Genomic DNA, 17,436 nt, shown 5'->3' on the forward strand with positions numbered 1-17,436 from the left:
TTAACACAAAGCCAAGACCGAGTTACTTGCTTAAACTGCTTTCTAGTCTTTGACTTAAAACAAAAAAGAAAAATTACTTCTACCTCCTCTCTATGTCAGGATGATAAACAATGCCAACAATTAAGTGGTCTGGTATTTCTATAAATGGCAGATTGTATTCCAATAGCTCTTAAGTTGTAAATCTTAAGGTTTTAGCTAAATATGTCTATCAAATTGTTGTTATCTCTGCTTTCAGGACCATTATGTCATCTTTGGTAATAGGCTGCTAACAAACAGAAACTACAGACTATACCATGTTTTCCCAAAGAATCCTGTATTTTAATGAATAGCTGAATAAATAGACATTAATTATGAAATTCACATTAAGATAGAAGAAAATCCAAACATTCTGATTGCTTTATCTCTTAAATTTGATAACTACTACAAAACATACTATTTATGTTAGGGTAAAAATAAGCCGACTCACAGGAGTGTAACTGGGAAGTGCTGGCAGATATATACAGTAACATGGAGGAGCCATACAATAAAAGTGTTTATATGTACATCTTTTTTTTTTCTTTTTGCATGGAGAAATGCTGTCTTATAAAATGGGAAAACACACAGTAGACTACATGCAACAAGGACCAACACAATGTGCACAGCAGAAGAATCAAATAAGACACAAGAACTATGGGTTTAAAAAAGAATTTGGGAGCAGGACAAAAAACAAGGATTGAAACCTGGAATGCTTTCTTATTGAGGTTTCAGAATATAAATTTGTCTAACAAGCCTCTTGATAGTTTTCAAAAGTTCCCACTCAACCACCTATGGTTTAAGTGTGGAGCTAAAAATAAACCATCGTATTATACAAAACTTCGTATATTAGCATACAAAAGGTAGCAATTTACTTTTTGTATAAAATAGAACCTTTTGATAGTATATTTATTTCACATATGTATAAATATAACCCAAAGAATATGTTTTAAGTATTTCTACCAAAATATTCTTTACAAAAGTTTACAAAACAAGTCATTTATTTATATTTACAGCCTAGCACAGGAAAGATTCTGGGCCAGTGATGTTGGTATTGTAAAGAAGGAGAGTGCTTCTAGACATTTTAAAGACTGGGAGAGAGTTTTGCAGAATTTTCAAAGTGTGTTCTTTTTCTTTGAACAGATATTGAAAGACTTGGTTATTAAACAACTTCAGCTAAATTACATTTGATATTTGAATATGTGAGCGTATAACTGAAAGGGCTGAAGATAACCTTTGCTCCTCTGTAATTAGGAAAATGATAGTGCTATTTTGCATTCATTCCAAATCAGCACACGTCTTCCCCATTTTACAGCTGATCTGTATGTGGGCACTGAGGTTAAACGACTCAACAAAAACTCTTTGATATAGTGCTCAGCCCCTGAGGAACAAAACCTGGATATGAAGAGTCCAACTAGCATGTGGCAATGATTCACCACATCAGGGACAGAAGAACGAACAGAACGCTCCTAACAGACCATATTCCCTTTCGCTGTTCATCCAAATCCAAATAATATGTCCAATGAAGGACAAATTATTTTCCCTCTTGATTATGTTTTCCTTTAAATTCCGTGAAATAAATTTGTACACACTGGTACTTGCCTCCCCTGGTTCTTATCTCCAACCAAAACATGATACTTTCTAATCTCGGTTTTAGTCTCCAAACTTCCTTTTCTTGTAAGCCAGCCTCAGTCATCAAAATGAGTAGGGAGGACGAGGCTCAATTTTACTCAGCTTGGGAACAAACCAGCAGGCATCAATCATAATAAGCAACATCCCAGGTTATTTGTAGCCAAATCTCATTTATAGCAATGTCCAGTGGTTTTTTTTTTTTTAAAGTTAAATCCAATGCAGAGAGGTGTGCACCAATATTTCAGTATGATTAGGACAAGCCTTTGCTATATCTAAAATTTCATTTGGAATGGATTCAGATATTGGTTGTGGAAGCCAAAATCAAATTGCCCAGCTCTATATTTTTGTTTAATCACTAAACACAGCATCCCACTGAAGTAGAGGATTGTGGGAAAATTATAAAAGTGAGGAGTGAATCTGGGGAAGAAATTCTGTAATCCACTGGATGTTTTCTAGGTTCTCTGACTTTTTCTTAATTAGCACACTGTTTGGTTACTCCAAACAAACCTATAATATTTCAATCTATCCTGCAAGCTTCGGGAAGATTAAATGAAAAGACACAATGGAAAGATTAAACCATATCTATCTATTAGAGCAAATTAAGGAGATTGTTGCTTGGAACTAGTACCTCCTCATGACATGGGGTTTTAATAAACTACAAGTTCTATTACCTCTTTTTTTTTTTCCAGGGAAAAAGGAAGTTGGTTGGGAAGGCTATTTTACACAATTAATTACACATTGACACCACAGTTCTGTTTGGATAAATTGGATACTGTGTCCTGGAGTTTAGACAGGGAAAAGTGATCCCAATGTTTTACTTTCGGGTGTAAGATTTAAAACAAGAATTTGGACCAAAATGTTCATCACTGCAGTTACTTTCTGCTTTCCATTTTTAAGCATGTCATCTTCATGTAGTCCACCTGAACATCAACAGTTCAGCCTCTACAGAGTTTCTGTAAAATACTGCCTTTTAGTGCTTTGTTTCCCCTTTCTTCTTCAGGAATTGTTCCCCAAGATTTCATCAAGATTGATGTCTTTCATCCAGTCATCATTACCAGGCTCTGTCTTCAATAAAGAATCAATGAAATCAGCATCACTGTTTAGGGCAGGGCCCATGTTATCAGTTTGTTGGCTGAGGAAGTCAAAAGCTAAGTCACTGCTGTGGTCAGTTGCTTGAAAAGCCCTGGAACTTTGGTTGGGTGAAGGAAAATTGCTGGGCGTCAGGGATGGCGGCTGGTTGATGCCCGTCCTCGATTGATTCAACCCTGTTCCTGACTGATTCAAATTAGGCAAAATCTGTGTGCTTAGCTGATTGGGTCTGAGATTCAGACCCCTGAGGGGACCCATGGTTTGTCCATTTAGTGTTTGGCTCATTTGGTTCATGGGTCTCATTTGCACTGCTGGTGTTAACTGGTTAGGAGGAGCCACTGCCCTCTGGGAAAATTGCTGGCTACCTACTGCCTGTTGCAATGGCTGATTTGGGGTATAGGCTGCAGGTGTACCTGTGGGGAAGCGGGCTCCTGCAGATGTCAGGGCGTCTTGCTGTTTGGTTGTTGCTTCTTGAGAGGCCCAGTTTGGTGCACTTGTGTTGGATGTGATCATTACGTTTGATGTTCTCTGTGGTGGCATGCTTGCCATACTATGGGTTAAATTTGGTCTCAGTTGTTGTGAATTGCCAACAGATCCAGCTCCAAAAGTGGCTACATTGTTATTATTACTTGGCCCTAAGGTAGGTTGCCGTGGCATCATAGGGTTGTTTTGATTTGATATCAATTGCTTTGGGTTTCTCTGTTGGGCCAATTGATTCATTCCTGAAGTGACACTGTATGTGCTAGGTTGATTACAAGGCAGATTTCCATACATCCCTATGTTCTGAACTGCTGTAGATAATGATGGCATTCTTGTCCCATGAGAAGTAGACAGGAGGCTGGAATTGGAAGTTAAAATGGTGTGTGTTGAAACTGGGTTTGCCAAAGCCTGGTTAGAGTTTAAGCTTATTGTGGATGAGCCACCTGAGAAAAAGAAGAGAATTTTATTAGTTCGTAACAGTATGTTATCTCCTCTGTAATTGCACTTTTCAATAACTCATTAATCTGAAACTGCTTTCAGGTGTAAGACAATTTAGGCGAAATAATCATCAAAGAAATTATATAAAAGGAACAAGACAGCTTTTGGGAGGAAGGAGCACCCGAGGTCACTCTTTGGTTCAAAAGTTTACACATTACAAAAAGAAGACTAAAATAGTTCTGTTTTGTAGGTTTTATTTTATTCCTCTTCTGAAGTCACTGAAGGGAGGTAATAGTGAATCTTCCATTTTGAATTAGCTTTACTATGTTCCAAGTCCAGAGACTATAGTCTTGATTAGTCAGCTCTCATGAAATCCATGTTACTGTTTACCCCAGGTCCAAATGAGGAAGTGTGGATGAATGCTACATAGGGCTCCTAGATCAATATTCCCAAACGATGGCCTTGAAAATCATGTCCCATTCTTTGAATCATCCCCATTCAAGAAACTGCCCCAGTGGCTTCCCAGTGTTCAAAGGCTAAATCTCCATCTCTTTTTTTTTTTGAGATGGAGTCTCACTGTCACCCAAGCTGGAGTGCAGTGGCACAATCTCTGTTCATTGCAAGCTCCGCCTCCCAGACTCACGCTATTCTCCTGCCTCAGCCTCCCGAGTAGCTGGGACTACAGGCGCCCGCCACCACGCTCGGCTATTTTTTTTTGTATTTTTAGTAGAGACGGGGTTTCACCTTGTTAGCCAGGATGGTCTCGATCTCCTGACCTCGTGATTCGCCCACCTTGGCCTCCCAAAGTGCTGGGATTACAGGTGTGAGCCGCCGGGCCTGGCCCAAATCTCCATCTCTTTAAACATCTGGAATTCAATGTTCTAGAAATTATCTCCATAAAGAAAGTCTTCAGTTCCAAGAAGTGTAGTTACTATTGAATTGTTACTCAATGCACTGTGAGCCACCTTTGCTTATGGCATTTCCCTTCCTCACTGAGCCCTACCTTTTCCTCAAGGCTCAGGCTAAGGCCGAAGCTCTCTATTAAGCTTTCTTTTATCTTCCAGTCTCCTCTCTCCAGCAGTATTTGCCCTTTGAATCTTTCATTTAGCACTTAGTATTGGGCAATCCGTGGAGCCTCAAAGTGCCTGCCAGTTAAATTGATGCCTGTCAATAACTGATAGGATACTGACAGAGACCCAGGAGGCAGACAAGGGTCTCCCCGATGCCTTCAAAGCTAACACAGCCTGAAGGCTGAAAAACTGGACTGCTGGTCCCAGATGAAGTCTGTTTCCGACTGACTCTTTCTGAATAATGCCCACCTGTGCACTGGGAGGACAGGGTGGAGCCTCAGGAAGTTCATGCCATTTGCAGCAGGGAGGAGCCTGGCCTCTCCTGTTCCTGTGTAGTGACCTGGAGTTCAATCTGTGAGGTGGGAAACCTGCTAGCAGGACTCTCTCTCACTTTGCTGAGAGTTATTTTTCCTTTTTGCCCAATAAATTCAATTTTTTCTCATTCTTCTATGTGTCCACGAGCCTGATCTTTCCTGGCCGTGTGACGAGAGCCTGGTTTTAGCTGAACTAAGGAGAAGATTCTGCAACAATATGGAACAAGGGCTTAAGCCACAGGCTGTGTAATAAGAGGCTCCACACAACAGATAGTGACTAATCAACATACTGAAATCTTCTTAACTTCTGGAGGGTAAAGTCATCATGAGGAAACATTTTTGGAGGCAAAGATTATCAGAGAGGCCCAGAGAGTCAGAGATTCTGAGAAATACAGAACTTAACACACAAAAGAATATCACAATATCAGTGGATGGGGAGAGCATGTCTGCAGTTGTAAACGTGGGCTATCCCCTGCTGCTTAAGGATACCTAGGTGGTATACATCCTGAAAGACTGAGGGCCAAATGAACACATTAGCCTTGCTATTATTTATAAATATGCCCCCAACTAGACTACATACCCTTTGAAGGCAAGAGCAGTCTCTTGTATCTCCTTGTATCTGTGTAGCGCATTGTGTAATGGGCAATGTTTGATGAAGAGAGATAACAGCCAGGTAGGAGACACTTGAACAATAAGGGAGATGACATACAATGCCAATAAGATTAAGCAATATCATCTTTGCGGGTGAAGATGTGGAGGTGGATGGCAGTGATATTGATGATCCTGACCCTGTGCAGGCCTAGGCTAATGTGTGTACGTTTGTGTTTGTGTCTTAGTTTAAAAAATAAAAACAAAAACATAAAATTTTAAAAAAATTTTAAGTAAAATAAGCCAGGCACAGAACCATATGTTCTCATTCATATGTGTAAGCTAAATAAGTTGCTCTCACAGAAGTAGAGAGTAGAATTGTGGTTTCTAGAGGTGGGGAGGATGTGGGGAGAAAAAGTAGAGAGAAGATGGTTAATGGATACAAAATTACAGCTAGTTGCGAGGAATAAGTCCTGGTGTTCTGTAGCACTCTAGGATGACTATAGTTAAGGATAATTTATGCTATGTTTTCAAATACCGAGGAGAGGATTTTGAATGTTCCCAACACAAAGAAATGATAAATGTTTGATGTGATGGTTATAACTACCCTGATCTGATCGTTATACACTGTTTACATACATCAAAAGATCCTACTGTACCCCATATATATGAACAATTGTATGTCAATTAAAAATAATTTTAAAAATTGTAAGAAAATAGAAAAAAGCTTCTAGAATAAGGATATGGAGAAAAGAATAATTTTGTACAGCTGTACAACGTGATTGTGTTTTAAGCTGTATTGTCACAAAAGTCAAAAGTTTAAACAATTTAAAAGTTGTAAAGCAAAGCAAAAAAATTAATGCAAAAGTTAATTTATTATTAAAGAAAGAAATTTTAAAAACTAAGTTTAGTGAAGTCTAAGTGTACAGTGTTTATAAGGGCCACAGTAGTGGACAGTGATATCCTCGGCCTTTGCATCCACGTGCCACTCACTCACTGACACCCAGCGCAACTTCCAGTCCTGCAAGCTCCATTCGTGCTAAGGGCCCTATACAAATTTACCATTTTGTACCTTTTTAATTATATTTTACTGTACCTTTTCCACGTTTAGATACACACACACTTACCATTGTGTTACAACTGCCTACAGTAGTCATCACAGTAACATGCTGTATAGGTTTGTAGACTGGGAGCAATCAGCTATATCATATAGCCTAGGTGTGTAGTGGGCTAGACTATCTAGGTCTGTATAAGTACGCTCTATGATGTTTGCACAACAAAATTACCTAACAATGCGATTCTCAGAACATACCCCCATCATTAAGCAACACATGACTGGAAACCACATTTTATCTTTCAGCCTCCTTGAGGACAATCAACTAGAGAATCCTGTTTTTGCCCTGAGGCAAAGTAATCTTAGAGAGTGGAAAACATACATCCCGTTCCTAATGTTATTTGCTGTTTTTAGAGACAGTGTCTCAATATGTTGCCCAGGCTGGCCCAAACTTTTGGGCTCAAGCAATCCTCCCACCTCAGCCTCCAGAATAGCTGGGACTACAGGCATGTGCTACTGAGCCCAGCCCCATTCTCAACTTCAGTTGAAAGAGGCAACCTGTTGTATCTGAGGGGGTTTAAATAAGTTAGGACAACATATTTAAAAGTACACTTAACAGTACCAGGAAATATTAATAAAATAGAGGTGTTCACAGTCTTCCTTTCTTTAGAGAATCTTCTTTGTGGCTTCCTGGACAGATGAAGGTAACAGGTAAGGCAGAGAGAACTTAGGAAATCCAAGAGCATAAGCTTAACTTACATTAGAAAGTGCAGAGAGTTTTAGACAGTTTGGGGCAGAAGTATATTGAATAGATACTAAATAGGAGAAGGCAGAGCAATATAGGCTGGGCTTGGGAAAGGTTCTTTTGGAGTTTAATAAGTGGGAGAAGAGAGAATTTAGGGGACTTTTGTACTTACCATTTATTTTATACTGAGAGAGCTATTAAGAAGATTTGCTTTGTGATTTAAAAATAGAGTTTACCTGTGGTGTTTTTGAGAGACTTTGTGAAAACTTAATTTGCTTTTCAAGTATTCCTTGGTGGCGGGACTATTCGTCTTTGAAGGAGAAACCTTGGAGATGGGCTCAGTGGTGGATACAAAAAGACTAGGATTTGTCAAAGTTACACATGTGCCTGACTAAGAGGAAGAAATGTCTGCTTACCTTCCACTACCTGGGTTAAGGTATATCTTTGGGAGGAGAGTGATTAAACCTAACAGAAAAATATTTAGCTCTTTTGAGTTCTTGGAGGTAGTCCAGAGAGTGGTGAAATATGTGAGTACAGGGCAAGACTGATGAAAAAAAAAAAAACTGATGAAAGGACTAAAAAATATTTAAGTGTAGTCTTGATATGAAAGTCAAATGGGAGTTAGAAATTCTAAGAAAGATATTACAATCATATGTGAGTTACAGGGATAATTGAAAATTGAATTTTTTTTCCTTTCACAGCTCTAACTTTTATGAATTTTTAAGGATGCTTACCAGAATACTGAGCAGTTGGTTGCATATTGCCCACATTTCTTCTTTGGTCTTTATAATCTGGAGGTGGCCTTGACAAATGTCGGTTTATCTGATCTTGTGGAGCAATTTTCTCCTTGAGAAAAGATATGAAAACATGTTACATTGCATCATTCCCTTTTCACTTGTGAAAATGGATGTAAAATTTTGTAAAATTTCAGAAAAGTAACATAAGAACAATTTTGCAATCATGGGTTACAAATCTTGACCTTATTTTGTAGTCTTAATTCAGAGACAAATCTTTTCAATTTCAATAAACTTCCTGTATGGAAGTATAATTTCTACTTCTCCATAACAATCAACATGTGTTTTGGTTCTAGTAACGTCTTATTTTCTTTATTTTTCAATTCAATTTCAATGAGAACTAAATTTCTGTGATTTTTCAAGATGCTAATTTCTAATTTTATGTGGTAGCACACCTGATATGCTTTGGTAGGTACCTATATATAATTCTGGTCCCACACAGTGGGGAAAGCACAGGAGGTAGGGTTTTCAGATAAAATACAGAACACCTCGGCATTCTGTATTCTTATTTGCTTTGTTTGTTTGTTTGAGATGGAGTCTTGCTCTGTCGCCCAGACTGGAGTGCAGTGGCACGATCTCGGATCACTGCAACCTCTGCCTCCCAGGTTCAAGTGATCTTCCTCCCCCCGAGCCCTCGGGATTACAGATGCTCACCACCATGCCCAGCTAATTTTTATATATTTTTTAGTAGAGATGGGGTTTTACCATGTTGGCCAGGCTGGTCTCAAACTCCTGACGTCGTGATCCACCCACGTCAGCCTCCCAAAGTGCTGAGATTACAGGCATGAGCCATAGCGCCCAGCCCTGTATTCTTATTTGTTAAATCTGATAACCCTAGGTAGGAGGAGATGTCAGGAGACACCAACAGGTACTGATATAGGCACTATATGAATTTTATCTCTTTTTTACCTCCTTATAAACAATCTTAAAAGTAGGCATGATTATTTCCACCTAAAAAATAAGGCAATGAAAGCCTTGTTAGGCTAAGTAACTTGCTGAAAATCACACAGTGGTAGAACTGAGACCAAATCCTGAGTCCAAAACTCAGGCTCTTTGCTGACACACAGTACCAGGCCCCTTGCTACTCTGTTTCTCAGCTCCCCATTCTAAAAGCACAGGTTTGTTGCCCTCCCTTCATTTCTTCCATTTGGAATCAGCCTTTTGATTTTTAGAATAGGTGAGGTTGGAAGCTAAGAAAAAAAATAGAGACATTCTTTTAATAGGTCAATATCCTCAGTCAAAGACCACTAGGAACACAGCTGTTGGCTTTATTACTTGTTGCAGCAAGGGAGAACACACATCATGAGGGGTCACAGGGTATCTCAGTAGGAGAATGTTAGAGAGAATCTGTCCTGAGATTTGGACTTCGAGTGATTTCGGGAGGGTCTAAGGAAATGGTGCTTTGTTCTAGATTGGAAGCTGTCACAAAGTAAAGTCAATTCTAATTAAATAAAGAAGTAGCTATCACTCATTTAACCAGAGAGGGGGGTGTTTGGCGTTTTGGAGGTTGCACAGTGACCTTGTTTGTGTCTGCTTTTAGACAAAATTATGAAGTGTTATTTTGTCTTATTTCAACATGGTCTCAGAGTAACCTTGTCTGAGGTTGACATTCTGTAGGATTGTTTATACCCAACAGAGAACAAAATGGCTTGACTGTGAGTATCATATCAGCTTTGGGAATTAAAGGCTGCCTTTTATCTTGTTTGGTATGGATCAGGGAGTTTTTAGAATGACTTCACTGCCATTTTGTATGCATCCCAAAGCAATCTCAATTTTCAAGATAAAAATAATCAGCATAGGTAGAGGGCGAACACTATAATTATAGAAAAGTCAACAAATAGAAAAGAAAACTTTGCAATAGATACATGGGTAAATTAGCTGGAAGACAAATGTGCACTGCCTAACTTAGAACTGACTTAAACCATGTGTTTCTCAGTTTCCCATCAAATTCCAAGCCTTCTTAGTAGAATAAGTCTACTATAAAGAGGGGAAAAAGCCTTAAAACAACAACAAACCAAATTTATATTCTTGTTGCTAAGAAAAAAGCTTGAAAGATACAGTTTTTTGCACATAAGTAATTCATATAAAACACAATTTTGATGAGCTAAGTGTAAATGAATCAGAAACATATGGATTACATTTCTTTTAAACATGGGTTTACAAATTAAGGGAAAAAGTGGTTGGTGAAATGCTTTTTGGTTTTGCCCAAACCCTAAATGTTTAAGAAACAGCTTGAGATGTTCCATGAACCCAAATGTGGTGATGTTCAACCAGCTCTGTTGTAAACTGTTGTGTAAGATGACAGTTTTGATTTTTATGCCAAGCATGGGACTTTCTGAAATCCACTCTTTTCCAAAAGTATCTGTCATTCTTTCTTATGTAATTAGGTGTTTCTACTGTTTATACTGAAGAAGACAGGATGTGTGTGTGTGTGTGTGTGTGTGTGTGTGTGTGTGTGTGTGTGTATGTGTGAGAGAGAGAAAGAAAGAGAGAGAGGGAGAGAGGTAAAGAGAGAGAAGAAGGTGCTTGACTTCCCATCATAGACTATATTGCAAACCTGGATTTATTTTTATATCTCTTCAATCTAATTATTGACTTTTTTTTTTTGAGATGGAGTCTCACTTTGTCACCCAGGCTGGAGTGCAATGGCATGATCTCGTCTCACTGCAACCTCTGCCTCCCAGGTTCAAGTGATTCTTCTGCCTCAGTCTCCCAAGTAGCTGGGATTACAGGCACTCGCCATCATGCCCAGCTAATTTTGTATTTTTTTATTAGAGACAGGGTTTCACCATGTCGGTCAGGCTTGTCTCCACTAGAGGGCTAAATTGTTGTTCAAAGGGTTTTCATATATATATATATATACACACACACATATATATGTGTGTATATATATATATATCCAGAAATTTAGGTTTCTTAAACTACTTGTGCACAAATGACTTAGATTAATAACTTTGCATATGGACATAACATAGAGCTGCCATGTTGTTCTTTTGTGCTGAAGAGCAGCAAAGACTAGACTGCAATACTGAATAGAGACGGCTACATTTTGCAAAAGAATGACATTCCCATTCTGTGCAAGTGTAAACACATAGGCCATTTCCGAGATTACTTTTGTGCAATAGGAAATTTAATTTATGAACTAATATCTAACGATAACCCAATCTGTTAGACTTGAAAACCCATTATAGAAATCATCTGTTATAGTACATATCTGTTCTACTTCAGTTTCTTCATCTGTAAAAATGTGAGATGTGGATAATTATAGGACCTCCCTCATATTTCTATTTAATACTGTGAAAATCCAGCTTGGTGCCTGGCACACAGTAGGTACACAATGCGTGTTGGTAATTATGATGTCCGTTGTAATAAGTACTATTCATGTCTCTTCTTTGTGCTTCATTGGTGGGAGAATAACAGAGAATAAGGATAACAAACTTTCATGAGAAAACATCTCAATTTAGGTGCCTATGTGGCCTTGCCAACTGACTGCAAACGACCACAAAGCATATGCTAATGTACAGTGGTATCAAAGACCACTTCTTCCTGGATATGCTAAAAAGCACAGACACCCTCAATGGTGTCCAAACAAAGACACATGTGAATGGTTTTTAAAAATCACAAAAACAGCAGCCTTATTCTCATTCATCTCACAGTTTATGCCACTGCCCTTTGCACCTGTCCTAGTGGTGACTGAACTGGGGCCCAGTGGGAGTTAGGCCAGTGCCAGGCCAGGACCCTCATGGAATGTATATGCTACCACTTCCTTGCCTTTTAATAAGAGCTGAAAATCAACCTCTGCATGTTATAATTCATAAAATTAGTAGTATTGATGGTAGTGATGAAAGTGTACCCAGTAAGTCAACCTTAGATTACATGTTTTTCTCTCTGCTGCCCTTGTTTCTAAGTTCTTTAGTTTATAAGGATAAAAATGGGAGGGGAAGGGAACGGGGGGAGGACTGGAGTTTTCAAAACTATGATTTCTAGAAAAAACCAGTTGTGTCACTTTGTGATCCCGTCTGTGACTCCCTTAAACCTTATGGCAGTATTCAAGGTCATCTGTAATCTTATTTCCCAATATTCCTTATTCCAGGTCAAATAAATTTACTTCTCACTATTTCTTTTCACATGTCCTGAACACAAAACTTAGTCCACTTGTAATTCCTTAAAAAAATGTGATTGTTAGACTATGTTTACTTTTTATCAGGCATTAAATATTTCATAATGCAATCTCAAACTAACCAACAAATTCACACCCAGGCTGCATCTTTTGGTGTCTGCTCCACCCTTCACCTACAATAGTGGACCCCACCTACTCTATCAGAATCCTACAGTCCTTCAAAATCAATGTCAAGTTTTACTTCTTTGGGAGACTGTCCTCAATCTTTTCAGGCTGGATTTAATCTTTCTCTCCATTACATTTTCTCTTACTATTTTTATACTTTTACTATAATGCAAATCTGAATCTAGTACTTCCCCTTGTGTTAAATCCTTAAAATCTCTTCTGTTGCTTTTCAGTGTAAATTCTGGCCGCTCAAGCCCTACCCTCCTGCCTCTTATCTCCAGCATCTTTATCCATCACTTCCCCATTCTTGTGCACACTCAATACCTTGGCAGACATAAAATGTAGTATCCTTTATTGTCCCCAGGTCTTTGAATATGCTCATTGTTCTGGCTGAAATAACCCTCCTACTCTTCGTCTCATCTCTTACTCCACTTTCAGATATTCAGTAGATAGAACATTCTTTCTGAAATCATTTCTAGTAGTTCCCAGAGTATAGCATTTAATCACACGCATTACAATTGGCCAATTTATTTGACATATCCTCCGTATGCTCAAGGCTTCTTTAGGGTGAAGAGAGGATTTGCCTTGTTTATGGTTCTACCCTTATTGCAAATTATTATTTACTGAATAATTATAGCCCTTGTGATACCCTGCATTTCTGACTCTTACTACAAAGCTCCTTGAATATTAAATTATTTGATTTTGTTTTTAATCTTTTCTGTATACCTTAGCTCTAATTCACCTGGAGATGCTTACTTTTTATTTCATTTGGCCAAATAGTTTGAAGGGAGGCAATGAAGCCAGGGCTGAGCAGATAAATACTGAAGGAGGGTTAATGCATGGGTAGTGTGTGGTAAACACAATCTTGTCTTTCTCAAAAAGTCAAATATTAGGTTGGTGCAAAAGTGATTGCGGTTTTTGCCATTAAAAGTAGCGGCAAAAATCACAATCACTTTTGCATCAACCTAGTGTATACAGTGCAAACGGGAAATGCATTTTACATTTTCTTTTAAAAAATCCCCTTTTGTGAGTTGCTTTATTTTAGAAGCCAAATCTTGGTTTTGAGGCTCCATATTGGCTTTTAAAGTTGCTTTTAAAACTCTTATCTCTAAAATCAGTTTGGATTTGAGTTGATTCAAGTTCAGTTTACTATTTCTGCCCCTTAAGCCTGGGGAACAACATTGGTTTCTTTTGCCTGATTCAAATGCTTATGTTGGTTGTTCTAGACATTCCTGGGCTGGGCAAGGCTGGTTAGCAGAGGTGCCATGCATTCCAACTGTCCAGCAGCTGTTAAATCAAGTTTGGTTTTTTCTTCCTGCAGTACACTAAATGTATGGAATTATCCTCTCTTACAGTCGGGATATCTTTGTTGCTGTCACATAAGTAGGCACAGTAAATATAAATGGAAAAGAATAAACTCCCTCTGGTGGGTCAGGTCTGTTCAGTAGAAATTAAGAGAAAGTTTTACCGCATCAGCCAGCATCTGCTGCTGGAGAAGAAGCTGCTGTTTCTGCTCCATGATCTGCCTCTGTAGAGTCTGCTTCTTTCCCATCAATTGCTGATTCAACAGTGATTGCTGGGAGTTCATGTAACCACTTCCAGTGTTTGGATTTGAGCAGGGGTTGGGACTTGGACTGGGGCCTGTGTTCTGGCCTACCACAGAGTGTTGATCCTAAAGAAGAGAAAGGGGGAAGGAAAAGCTACTGTGAATTAAAAAAAGAAAAATGTAACACAAAGATCATACACTCAGATTCCAAACATTTTTGATCTTATTAAATATCAAACATGGTTAAATGGGTTGGAGATCAGAGAATCGCTTTTTAAATGTAGAAGAAGTAATTGCATATCACAGCAACCAAAGCAGCTGAGTTAATGACATTAGGGCACTGGAAAAGCTCCCACAGGACTCTGATGGTGGAACCTCCACATTCCAGAAGGTGTTTATGGAACCTCAAAGAAAACTACCATAAAAACATATGGCAAACCTCTCAATTTCTCAGGAATAAACATCTAACCTAACAGATCCTTCCATTTCCCAAAGTTAGCATGTATCATTGCTGATCCTGCAATGAAAATCATGTTTTAATTCATTTGTTTAAAAGTTGAAACCATTTTAGACAGAAGGCATTTTGCCTTCTCTCAGCTTTCTGTGACAGAGAGGCAGGAAGTCCTGTAAGTTTCTGTTTTATAAACTCAAACTTGGAAAGGACTTCACTTCTCAGGGACTTGTAAATTTTGTTCCCCAGTCAACAATTCAGGTATCTTGGCACAAGAATCTCAGTAAAAGAATACCCGACACACTGATAATGAGAAAATATTGATTAAAAACTCAATTGTATATCAAATAATATTGGGTATTGGTGAACTACCTTTCTAATTTGAGGTCTCTACCAATTTTTTGGCATTGACAGATCAGGAGTCTGCAAGACAGTAAGCTAAAGCCAGTTGAATATTCTCATGAATTCCCAGTGATGTATTTAGGATTGAGCTCTGCACTAGTACACTAGTAGGGTTATAAGAGGACTAGAAAATATAGTTATCACCTTAGAGAATTTATCACCCAAGTGAGGGAGAAATGCTTACATGTATAAACACAAGAAAATGCAAAATCAAATTTTAGATCATATGATATAAACAATAAGTCAAAAATTGTTATACTTTGATTAGAATGATCTGGGAATCAGCTTATAAGGTAGATGCCCTGGACTTGTCCCAGGGATTCTGAGGCTATAGATCAGGGTACCTCCTTAGGTCATTCTGATACTCACTGGTCCAGGGAATACACTTCGGGAAACACTGAATACATGGAAACAAAAGCAATCCAACTCTCTCCCTTTTTTTTTAAGAGACAGTCTCACTCTGTCACCCAGGCCGGAGTGCAGTGGCACAATCATGGCTCACTGCAGCTTCAACCGCCCAGGTTCAAGCAATCTTCCCACTTCAGCCTCCTAAGTAGTTGGGACCACAGGTGTGCACCACCTGGCTAATTTTTACATTTTTTGTAGACACGGGGTGGCTAATGTTTACATTTTTTGTAGAGACAGGGTCTTATTATGTTGCGTAGGTTGGTCTCAAACGCAAAGGCTCAAGTGATCCTAGATCCTTGGCCTCCCACAGTGCTGGTATTACAGGCATGAACCACCACGCCCAGCAAAAAAAATCCAGCTGTCATTCACCAACTAAACTGTGTGAGGTTCCAAGATATAAAAACATAAAGCAGGCAGTTGAGTGTGGTGGCTCATGCCTGTAATCCTAGCACTTTGGGAGGCCGAGGCGGGTGGATCACCTGAGGTCAAGAGTTTGAGACCAGCCTGGCCAACACGGTTAAACCCCATCTCTACTAAAAATATGAAAATTAGCCAGGTGTGGTGGCACATGCCTGTAATCCCAGTTACTCAGGAGGCTGAGGCATGAGAATCACTTGAACCCAGAAGGCGGAGGTTGCAGTGACCTGAGATCGTGCCACTGCACTCCAGCCTGGGCGACAGAGCAAAACTCTGTCTCAAAACAAAAACAAACAAACAAAACCATAAAGCAACTCCCATGATACCACATGAGTAGTGGTAGTAGGTACACCATTTGTGGAAATTCTCTTCTCTTTTATTTCTTTCTCTTTATGTGCCAAGCTGAAATAAATAAATAAGTAAGCCACACTCCGAAAGCCTTGGCCTTTTGTAATCTCTGGGGCTACAGAGCTCACCAGCTGCCTCAAAAGCAAAGGGTTACAAAATAATCCTAAGGGCGACCATCCACTGAGGCTTATTATCAGCCAGTCACTGTGGTCAGTGCTTTACGTGATTTATCTCCTTCACTCCTCCCAACAAAACAATGAGCAAGAACTTGTATTATTAACCCAACTTTGCAGATGAGAAACCTGAGCTCAGAGAGATCACATAGCTGTAAGTAGCCGAGGAGGATTTGAAGCCAGGTCTGTCTGACCCCATGACTCTAGTTCTCAATCAGTATATTTTACTGCCTGTCACCTGAGACAGGAGGCATAGAGAAGAAAGATTTTTGTACTTTAAACCTGGGCCAACCCCTCAGTTCATGCAGCACTCTTCCCAGGGTTGAGCACCCTCAGGTCAGGAAGGTGGAAGGAAGTGTGTTGGAGAGAAGGACAGGGGAGTGAGGACAGGGTGGGGAGATCCCTTCACCAGTTAGTAAAAAATAATTACAGCCATCTCTGAGGTACACCCTTGAAGCAGCTTAAGGAAACCATCCTCTAATATATTTACACCCCTATGACCAGTCAGTTCTTTCAACTTTAAATCCATCATGAATTTTGGAGAAGTTTCACCCCCTGTGTTCTATAAGCCACTAGGAACGTGGGCTTGGAGACAAGCACTTAAGAGTCATTGACAGAACAGCAGGAGATGAGGATCTGTGAGCTAAGTGTTTCGGAGGGCAAAAGGAGGAGAAATACATGGAGGATTGGGAACTGGGCCTTTGGGTGCACCCTGACTAAGGACAGGGAAGCAGAGCCTGTGACGGGGGAAAGAGGCAGGATCAGGGAAGCGTAAAGACAGCTGGAAGTGGTGGGGGAAGACATCAAGGTGGGAGAGAATGTATTGGAAATGGTAGTTTGCTTTCTACTCTCCACTTGAACAAGAATAGAAAGAGTCTGCTCTTTTCTTTGATATAGTTTGGAGTTTTACAGAAGACTTTCAAAATAAGATTTTGTGGTTTCTTTTGTTTGTTTTGGTTTGGTTTTGGAAGTAGCTGACAAGCATAGGTAGAAAAATTCAAAACACTTTTCTTTTCGTCTTCTTTTCCTTGCCCTGCAATGGACGAGATCATAAGCTCTGGAGATAAGTCCACCTTGGTTCATATCCCAGTTCTGACACTTAGTTGTGTGATGTGGCAGAAGTTAATTCACCTCTCTAAGCCTCAGTTTTCTTATCTGTAAAAAGGAAATAATAACAGTATGGATGTCAC

General features: G+C 39.3%; 1 protein-coding gene across 1 annotated transcript in view; it reads right to left on the minus strand.

Annotated features, from left to right (window-relative positions):
• Window positions 1–2,306: 2,306 nt before the first annotated feature.
• MAML2 (mastermind-like 2 (Drosophila)) overlaps window positions 2,307–17,436 on the minus strand; it is a 367,926-nt gene continuing 352,796 nt past the window's right edge. Inside the window, exons 3-5 of the mRNA XM_011926599.1 lie at window positions 13,970–14,173; window positions 8,157–8,268; window positions 2,307–3,656 (exon numbers count right to left, since the gene is read on the minus strand). Coding sequence (XP_011781989.1) covers window positions 2,641–3,656; window positions 8,157–8,268; window positions 13,970–14,173 — 1,332 coding nt within the window. The 3' untranslated portion in view covers window positions 2,307–2,640. The remainder of the gene's footprint in view (window positions 3,657–8,156; window positions 8,269–13,969; window positions 14,174–17,436) is intronic.

Source organism: Colobus angolensis, unplaced genomic scaffold (genome assembly GCF_000951035.1).
Source record: "Colobus angolensis palliatus isolate OR3802 unplaced genomic scaffold, Cang.pa_1.0 Scaffold7, whole genome shotgun sequence".
NCBI classification, from domain to species: Eukaryota; Metazoa; Chordata; class Mammalia; order Primates; family Cercopithecidae; genus Colobus; species Colobus angolensis.